Source organism: Helobdella robusta, assembly GCF_000326865.2.
Source record: "Helobdella robusta unplaced genomic scaffold HELROscaffold_7, whole genome shotgun sequence".
Taxonomy (NCBI): domain Eukaryota; kingdom Metazoa; phylum Annelida; class Clitellata; order Rhynchobdellida; family Glossiphoniidae; genus Helobdella; species Helobdella robusta.
This window is the reverse complement of record NW_008705398.1, coordinates 4,230,964-4,241,510: the sequence shown is the minus strand read 5'-3', so window position 1 is coordinate 4,241,510 and position 10,547 is coordinate 4,230,964. Positions and strand designations below refer to the sequence as shown.

Here is a 10,547-nt window from a genome sequence, read left to right as displayed (position 1 = left end):
ATAAAAATTAGTAAATAAATAAACGTAGATATTTTTAAAGTGAACATTAATTTAACAGTAACATAATAAGGTAAAATAATCACACGCAGTTACGCCATGCCAAGTTTGGTTGTTGAAGCACTCTGAAAAGAAGCGTACAATGATACTTTTTCACAGGAGTGTAATTAGCAATAAAACATTTTAATTATTTTAAGTCACCAAAAAAACTTTTAATTTTGTACAATTTTAAATTAGTTATTGAAGTTGTATAAAAAGAAAAATTTGAATAAGAAGCAATAACTCTTCTAAAATAAAATAGCATCATATATATAGAATACATATATGGGAAATCAACATTATATAGAATTTAGCGGCCGATAATATGATGGGTGACCGGGGGCCGTAATAATGCAGAACTATAATTTTGAGAAGCATAGACAAAAAAGCGTTTAATTTTTAACTATATATAGGTTACATAAAAAATAAACTGTAGTGTTTTCTGCGACAAAATAACATAGCTTATATTTAATAAATGTAACCATAGAAATTATTTTTGGGACAATTAAAATATACGAAACAATTATTATATAAAGAAAAAATACGAATCTCACCAAAAAAATGATTCAACTAGCGATTGAATGAATATTCGTTAAAATTAGTTTAGTCGGTTAGTTATCCACTGAACTGTATTACGCTTTTAAATTGAATAATTTTATTATATAATTATATTTTTCTACATGCAATGAAAAACATTGAACAAACTAAAGCGTCTAGAGTTTTATTTATTTCTTTTGCAAATTAACAAATTGTTTAAATCCAGAACCTGAATCTTCGAAGACAAGAAAAAAATAAAATACATTGACATTTTTTGGAATAGTTTGTGTCCGCATTCATATAAGCAAAATGTAATCAATTTTTTCTTATTAATACAAATTGACTAGCAATAAAAACACTACAAAAATAAACACTTATGACAATAAAAGCGGCCAGTAATAAAAAATGGTATCTAAATAATACGATAGTTATATATATTTACATACATGCATGTAGATATACATGCATGTATATTCAATTCAATTCAATTTTATTTTATTCACATGGAGAAACAGAAGCTCAAACGAGCTTGTACGGCCACACAAACCAAGTAAAAACATATGCCAACATGAAAATAACAACATAAATGAAAATAAAATCGTATAGCTAGCTAGTGAAAACAAGTTAAATTAAACCAAAAATCAATCAATCAATCTTCGTTTAGCGTCAAGAGACCCAGTTTCCCGAGGAAGGAGGTGTTGTTTTCTTTGCCATCAACTTTTTGCGCCAAATTAGACGGTCAGTTGTATCCATTTCATTTAAATTTAGAGCTTTCATGTCTTGCTCGATTGTTTGCAACCAGGACTTCTTTGGACGGCCTTTGGGACGTGTGCCAGGTACTTCAACATCTGCAAGAGAATTTATGGCACTGTTTCCACTTTGCTTGACATGACCAAACCACCGCAGACGGTGTTGCCGGCATTCGTCCTTTATATTATCTAAACCAGCACGACGCAGGATTTCGGTAGGTTTGATGTAGTCCTTCAGACTAATTCGTTGCATCCATCGGAGCATTTTCATGTCGATTCGTTGAAGTTGTTGTTCCAGTTTAGTTGTTAGTGGCCATGTTTCTGCACCATATAACAACACCGGACGTATCACAGATTTATAAAGTTTGATCGTAGTGGTAGTGGGATGTCACGCCGCATCAATATAGAGGCGAGAAGATGCCATTTATTTCAGGCTGCACGTATGCGTCTCGAACGGCAGCTTCAGCTTTTCCAGTACAATCCAGAACATCCTCTAGATATTGAAAAAATGTGACTTTCTCTAACTTAATAGTTTCAAAAACAGTGCTATTTCGAATTTTTTGTTGTTGTGGATTGATGCAAGCAGGACAAACAAAATTGAACACTTTAGATAAAGTGCCAATTATTTTTGAACATAATCAGTCACTTTTCTCAGTGAGCCGATAACTTTTGAGCATCGTCTGTGACAACACTGCTGACATCGTAGGCATTAGATCGAATTGCTTCCAACTCTATCCCCACACACCGAAAATGGCCAATGACCAGAGACCACAGGCTCAGCGGTACCACCGGTGATCATAGTTTTTGTTTTGTCAAGGTTTACCTTTACTTTTCATTCGTGTTACCGGCACAACATGCTAACCCGAGATTTTTTTGTTAGAGTGCATTGCAATAGCCAACCGAACCAGATATTTGGGAACAAGCTATCTACGTAGACTCCACCTGATTGCCTCACGAGTCCACAAATACATAAAACAGTCGCTTTTGCTTTGCCATGTATTTTTCTTTTAGTTGACGATTGATATAGAAAGCATCAATGGTGGATCTCCATGCCATGAAGCCGAACTGGTAACCACCTTTTGAAACGCACGACAACAGTCTTCTCTCAATGACTTTTCAATAACTTTTAGGGGATGTTCCAGAAGACGCATACTCCAATATGAGGAGCATTTCAGTGGATTTCATTTTCCTTTATATATCGGCAAAGTTGTGCTACTGTACAATACCACTGGTAGTATCGATTTACTCCACATCTCCCGACAGATGTGTAAGAGGACTCTAAAGCCTGCCTCACCAGATGCCTTGATGATATCATTTGTAAGTCCAGACGAACCATTCGCTTTACCCACCTTCATTGCCTTCAACGCATCCGTAAGCTTTTCAGCTGTGATGCCCTGAATCGGTCTTTCCACCGGAAGTGTGTCAAAGTCAACCACAAAAGGGTTTGTTTCATTCAATAACTGATCCAAGTAATCCTTCCAGTGATCATTCACTTTATACTGCAAGGTTATTATGGTGCCTTTATTATTCTTTAAGCATGTGGCACTAACTATATCCTTTTTCAGTTTTTTTGCCTGATTTGTTATTTGGTAGAGTGACCAAATTTGTTCGCCTTTACTTCCAAACAGCCATACCTTGCATTAATTTGCACGAGCTATCGCAACCTGACATTTCGCTTCTCTGTTCTTTGATTGGTATGACTTTCGATCTTCATCAGTCTTTGTCTTCGGCTATTGTTTGAAAACTGCTTTCTTACTGGCAATAGCATTTTGCACCGTCTCGTTCCACCACCAAGTTTTGCGATTTTGCTGGCGTTTTGGTATAAATTTTTACATACAGCTGTTGCAGGGTTCACTAGAGTGTCCTGAAAATATTTCCAAGTTATGACTACCTTCTCCAGACAATCCAGCTAGCTGTGCCGATACCAACTTTTCGAATTTCTCCCTGAACATGGGGTTCTTCAGTTTCCATGTCTTTATTCTAGTAGGCCTTCGATTAGTCACATGACGTGATTTCCATGACCATATCGGCCACCAGCAATTGATGTTGAAAAATGCATGCTTTGCCTAGAATGACTTTTGTATTCCTGAATAGTCGTCTATGTTGTTGCCTGATGACAATTTGTCAATTTGTGTGCACGACATCCCGCTTTTATATGTGATCAAATGTTCTGCCCTTTTTTTGAAATAAGTGTTCAACAGGAAGAATTCATGGCTTTCAGTAAATTCCAGAATCCGTATATCGTCTTTGTTTTGAGAACCATAGCCAAAGCTTCCATGGACACCGTGGAACCCATTTGTTTTATCTCCAACATGGCCGTTGAGGTCGCCACATATCAATGGTATCTCCGGTGATGATGTTTTCCTGACGGCATCTGAGAGTGTGTTCCAGAAGTCATTTTTGGCGTTTTCATATTCACCGATCTGTGGTGCATATGCAGAGAAAACAGTCAAAACCTGTTTTCCCATTTGGAGTTTAATCAGCATTTGGCGTGAGCTGATTTAAACTACCTCCACTACATTTTGTGCCAGTGATTCCCATATGAAGATTTCCACTCCATTTTGGGCTGTCTTTTGGCCATTCCAAGACAATTTGTAACTTTTACTGAGAGAGACATTATTTAATTTCTACCTTGTTTCCTGCAAGAACAGATGTCAACCCTTCGCCTTACCAGCATGTCGACGATCTTCATGAAGCGTTCAGTAAGCGATCTAGTACTTAAAGTGCCAAGTCTGATATTCCAGGAAGGAACGCTCGATTTTCCGCAACATCCCCCCACTGTTGCGTACTTTCCAAATATTGTCACCCCTCGAACATTTAAGGTCTTCCAGGGAATAGGGGATCTTTTCTTTTTTTTGATGACATGGAAGATGTTTTTATAGATATATTTCCACTTTTCCATATTTCCATCAACGATGCAAACATTCCATGGGCTATAGCTATTTTTCTGTCAATTTTTTGTGCAGTTGATGTCACAGGTTATAAGACTGCCAAGATACACAAACTGGTCTACTTGTTCAAATTTTTCTGATTCTATCTGAAATTCCGCATTGTTTCTGCCTTTCCCCGTAATCATCACCTTCATAAAAATTTGAAAAAAGCCCAGTGCCACACAGGACTGATCGAACTTACGATAAAAATATACAAAAAAATTATTGTCGGACCATAAAAAACATCCCTGAGAAAGATAGAGAAAGAGATTACCTCTTTTCCGCCGTACGCCTGTGCCGTGAACAAACACTCAAGCGCACAGACAGACCCCACACACTAACAATTTTCGACAATATGATACTTCATTATCTAATAATGCATTGAGTGTTGCTTAAATCTGCATAATTTGTTTATTTTTGTCACAAAAATGATTACTGCAAATACTTGTATTGCTGTTGGATAACCAATTCACATCACCTAATACCTTTCTAACAAATTCTATTCATAATCAATTAACAAATAAGAATCACCCAAACAAGAGGATAAAACATCTCTTACGTTGTCACGTGACTCACCGCTCGATTTTATCAAAAGACTATATATTGCTACCCAGGTTTTTTTGCTAAAAGTGAGCGATGCCCATTATATCTATATTCTATTTATATGATCACGCTTAACCTGCGTAACTGCACTAAGCTATGCATGCACACTATGCGGTTACTAGTTTTTGCATTTGTTTGCCTAAATACTATTTCCGTTTCTATTGTTAGACCGTACGCCGTCGTGCGCGTTAATTTTCAATATAACTAAATCTAAATTATTTTTACTCGTAGTGAGACCGATTTATTAATAAACGAAAGCTAGATAAAGCTGAAGTTACTGAGCAATCGCCTGACGCTGCATCCGTATCCAAAGAGCCGATGGTGCAGAAAATTGATGCTGTAGATTCTCGTCGTAAGATTCGTCAGTACAGTAACAATTATTTAGCTATGGGATTCACTTGGGCAGGAGACCCAAACTGTCCATCGCCTCTTTGCATTGTTTGCGGGAAACAGCTTGTTAACAGTGCCATGGTGCTCGCTAAATTGAAACGACACTTAATTACATTGTATTCCTATGCAGCAAAGAAAGATGTTACGTAATTCGAGAGAGCACTAAATCTGAACAAAAACAAGCAGCAATAATTGAGAAAAAAAATTAATGAGAAAGCTCAAGAAGCAAGCCATGCTGTTGCAAAGATTGTAGCTAAGAAATAAAATCACATACTATCGCTGAAACCGTAATTTTACCAGCGTGCCAAGAGATGGTTAAAATTATGTTTGGACAAAGTGCCGTATCTGAAATCAATAAGATTCTACTATCTGAAAATACTATAAGCAGGCGTATAGCAAACATAGCAACTGACATTGAAATTAATGTCGTGTCGAAGATTAAAAATCCTAGATTGTTTACACTTCAGGTGGATGAGAGCACCGATGTCAATGGTAAAGCACAGCTGCTAAGCTGCTAGGGTTTGTACGTTTTTGCTGACAATGGTGCTATTGTTGAGAACTTCTTCTGCTGTAAAGGGTTGTAAAAAACAACGAAAGGACAAGATGTATATGACGCTATCAGTGCATATTTGCCGTCCGGTGATTTGACATGGAAAAACTTCGTCGGCATTTTTACTGATGGTAATGTCGTGTCGATGATTAAGAATCGCGGATTGTTTACACTTCAGGTGGATGAGAGCACCGATGTCAGTGGTAAAGCACAGCTACTAAGGTTTGTACATTTTATTGACAATGGTGTTATTGTTGAAGATTTCTTCTGCTGTAAAAAGTTGTCAGAAACAACGAGTGGACAAAATGTATATGACGTTATCAGTGCATATTTTCAGTCCGGTGATTTGTCAGGGAAAAACTGCGTCGGCATTTTTACTGATGGTAATATCCTGTCTAGGATTAAAAATCACGGATTGTTTAAACTTCAGGTGGATGAGAGCACCGACGTCAGTGGTAAAGCACAGCTGCTAGGGTTTCTACAATTTTCGACAATGGTGCTATTGTTGAAGGTTTTTTCTGCTGTAAAAAATTGTCAGAAACAAGGAGAGGACAAAATGTGTATGACGTTATCAGTGCATATTTGCAGTACAGTGATTTGTCAAAGAAAAACTGCGTCGACATTTGATGGTGCTCCTGCAATGACGGGAAACGTTAAAGGTTTTGTGTCACTGGTGCAACAAATGAATCCAAATATCGTGGCCACCAACTGCTTCATATACAGAGAAGCACTGGTCGCTAAAACAAAGTGAGAAAATTTAAAATCAGTGCTGGACAAGGTAGAGAAAATAGTTAATAACATTAAGATGAGACCCTAACTCTAACCCTATCACACTCATCCAACATAAAGACGTACCATGGCTGTCTCGTGGAGAAGTACTATTTTGTTTTTACGAGCTGAAAGAAAAAATCTTGGCGTTCTGTTACGCTGCAAACCTGAAGGAGTTTGAAAACGCACTGAGCAACGAGAGCTGGTTTTTTAAAGTAGCTTATCTGGCTGATATATTTTAAGAACTCAACATTCTGTACAATGGTTTGCAAGGAAGAAATGCAAACATCTTGACTTCAAGTGACAAAATAAACGCTTTTCAGAAAAAATTGATGCTGTGAAAAAAGCGGGCAGCGGCTGGGAATTTTGGAATGTTTCCCAACATTAAGCTCACCAACCACCAAGACATTATGCTGTTGATTGTCAACTACTTGGAAAGTCTGTCCATCAGTCTCAGCAAATACTTCCCATCAAATTCTGTTGACCAGTATGATTGGATTAAGAATCAATTTATTGAATTTGAAGCGGGCAAAGAACAGTTTACTTTGAAGGAGGAAGAAGAACTGGCAGCATTTTAAGTGACAGAACGCTTAAACTCAAACTGCAAAACTCAATATGGATATGTTTTAATTGTTGGTCGGAAACGAGTACCCTGCAATTGCTGAGAAAGCTTTGCGACTTCTGTTGCGTTTTTCTACGTCATACATGTGCGAGTTTGAATTTTTGGTCATGAGCAACATCAATCACAAGAAACGAGAACGCCTTTTTTTGTCGAAGAAGAACTTCGCGTCTGTCTATCCAAAACTTGGCCAAGAATGCATCTGCTGTGCAAAATGCACCAAGCACAATGTTCACACTGAACATTTTCCGTACTCGACTTAACTATAAGATTTGTAAATAGGACTTGTAAATAGAACTGTAAGCTTGTAAATACTGCTGATTAATAGTAGCAAGCATAATCAATGATTTGCATTTGAGTGCAAACCGCACGATTAGTAGACTAGTTTTCTAGATAAATTGGCAAGCATAAAATGTACGATAGCAGAGTGTTGACTTTTTGAAATCAAAATGGTCAACAACAGTCCAACTCACCTACGATCATTTTTAGGGTTAGGGTTAGGTGTGTGATAGAGGAAAGAGAGGAGTTAACCTGATGCGTTTGTACGTACGCTGTCTTTAGACTGCTGCCGAAGTTCCGATACGTTCCAACGTTCCAGGTCTGGTAATCTGTGATATTTAGGCAGAATAAAGCTGCTACCATTTCTATTTTAGATATTTTATGCACGCAGTATAAACAAATAAACAAAATGGCTAATAAGCGAAAGTTATATTTTGATTTGTATGAGGATTTAAGTTGACTTGTCCAAATAAAAGCGCACAGTCTCTACAGTCAAATACAAACATACAAACGCGTTTTGGTGTAGTGTGAAAGTTGAAGATAATGTGACTGACGTAGTTCAGAAGAAATTGTCTGAATTAGGCAATGTGAAGCGGAAGAAGGCTGCCAACCTGCTGTCCTTTTGGTCAAAGGTAAGTTATAGGTGTAAGGATGCATTTATAATCTGCAAGAAGTGTAGTTTTTATCATGTCTTACCGACCAGCTTGATACACGTGGTATAGCACAAACCGTACAACGTACAAGACCGGTAAAGTTAGCTGCAAGGAGACCGAGAGAGTTTATAGCAATAATAGAGCCTACGAGAACAACATGGAAGATGCTGAATGTATTGATGAAAAATTTCTGGATGTAGTTGGTGAGTTTTTCTGGTATTTTTGTTCGGCTATACATATCACTCAGTGTTTTTAGTATTCTTTGTTGTTATCTTACATAGGCTTTTCATGAGTCTAACCGTCTAATAGAATTTGATTGTATTTATTCTAGAAATGCTTCACTATTCGAATTAGAATGCAGTGCCATGATGGACCATATCACTCTTTGATAGACACGTCTACCTTCTAAAAGGTATTGTAATGTAAGTCACCTACATCGTCGGTAAATGGTGAATATCCTCACCAATTTTTTAAGCATGTAGACATTTATTCAATCACAATTTTCAAGTTTTTGACGTTTACTGTTCATTTTTAATATTAAGCAATGGAAAATAAAACACATAATTTCTTTGTTTACAAGATTAAATATAGACAATGATACATGCATGTTAGTACGAGCGTTCTGCTACTAACAAGACACCTTGTTGTAAAGTAAAATAAATATAACAAACACAATTCAGGCGTAAAAAGAATGTTAACTTTATTTTAACGTGAATCTCGAACCGTCTCGTTTACAAGCTCTCAGGAAAAAGAAAAAAGATCGAGAGAGAAGCAAAGAAATAAAAATTAAAATAGATTAGGTAACATTGAAAATTGCAATAATCTTTAATAATAATTAATATACAAGATAGTTAATAAATGAATGTTTGATCCCTACAATACTTCCCTACAAAATGCGGAGCCATTTAAAAATAAAAATGTTCATTTCGTTTGTTGAATGTTATTCGTCTCCGTTTTCTGAAGTGTTGGGTTGTTGGTTCCGATGTGGTTGACGTCGGTCTTTTTTCTTGTGTTGTTGCTGCTGTTTCTGGTGTTTCAGTAGATTTTGTGTCTGATGTTGCTGGTTGTGTTGTATCTGTTGTAGAAAGTTTGTTGTTCGTTGTCGAACTATTCTCGTTGTTTATTTGGTTTTGGTTGCCGAAGGTAATGATAAACAAGCTGGCTTTAATTGACACATTCTGAATATTTCCTGGTAACAATTCAATTTTAAAATATTTGTCGTTACGTTCAATCACTTTGAAAGGGCCTGTATATGGTGCTTCCAGTGGACGATATACTCGATCTACTCTCAACCACTACTGTTTGAAAGTTCATTTGGTACGTAAGCTTTTGGGGTAGAGTGATGTTGATTGTTAGTTGTTAGGTAGTCATTAAGTTTAAACATATCTTTTGCTAGTTGTTTGATTTGACTAGATGTTAGATCTTCATTTGAATCTGGAAATAAAAATTGACTGCTTTTGCTGGGGATATTTCGTTTTCATCTGGTATGTTTCTAAGTCTTAAAAGAACGACAGCTAATGCATCTAACCAGTTTTGTTTACGACAACTAATTGCTGTTTTCAAGGTACGATGTTGACGTTCTATTTTTCCATTGGCTTGTGAATGAAAACTTGTTGTAGTTCGTGAAATAATTCGCTCTCAAATTGTTTACCTCGGTTTGTTACAACATAAAGAGGGACACCGAATCGAGCAATCCAAATGTTCAAAAAAGTTGTAGCAACTGTTGAAGCTGATATTTCTGTCATTGGAGCTGCTTCGATCCAACCAGTTGTTCTGTCAATGCATGTGAGTAAATATCTGAATGGACTTGAATAGGTCTCATTTCCTTGCTTGACTGGTGGTAACACACCTACAATATCAATATGAACAGCCTCAAAACGTGCAGACGGTAAATTGAAAATGGTATCGTAGATTTCGTGTGTCGGTGAATTTTGTTTTGTTGACAGCTTAAACACTCTCTTGACCATGTTCTTATTCGTTTGTCTATATCTGGCCAAAAATATCTTGATTTGATTAATCGTATTGATGTTTTGATACCTGGATGTGAGAGGTTATGAAGACTGTCAAATATGGCTTTTCTCAAATTAACTGGAATATATGGTCTGGGGTATGATGTTGATACATCACAAAATATTTTTTTGTTATCGCCAATTGGATATTAGGGTGGAGCGAATTTATACATAAAAAAATTTTTTTCTTCTTTTTACTTTTCCTGGGGTTGGGAAATATGTCTTTTATCGAGTTATTTCAATGTGTAAATTTTGAATTTTATTGAACATTGTTTTGAGGTTCCTCTCGGCTGGAGACTGTTTATGAATTGCATTTCAAAAGTAAACAAAACAATATCATCAAATTAAACATGTTATTAACTCAAATAAATCATTTAAATCTTGAAAAACAAAACATTAGTGTTTACTAGTTCACATCAAAGAC

General features: G+C 36.5%; 1 protein-coding gene across 1 annotated transcript; it reads right to left on the bottom strand.

Moving 5' to 3' along the window:
* Positions 1-789: 789 nt before the first annotated feature.
* On the bottom strand, positions 790-3,790 carry HELRODRAFT_165086 (hypothetical protein; the record flags this gene model as incomplete). Its single annotated transcript, XM_009030977.1, has 2 exons — positions 790-808; positions 3,399-3,790. 2 exons carry the CDS (start codon positions 3,788-3,790, stop codon positions 790-792), a joined length of 411 nt encoding a protein of 136 aa, XP_009029225.1.
* Positions 3,791-10,547: the final 6,757 nt, after the last annotated feature.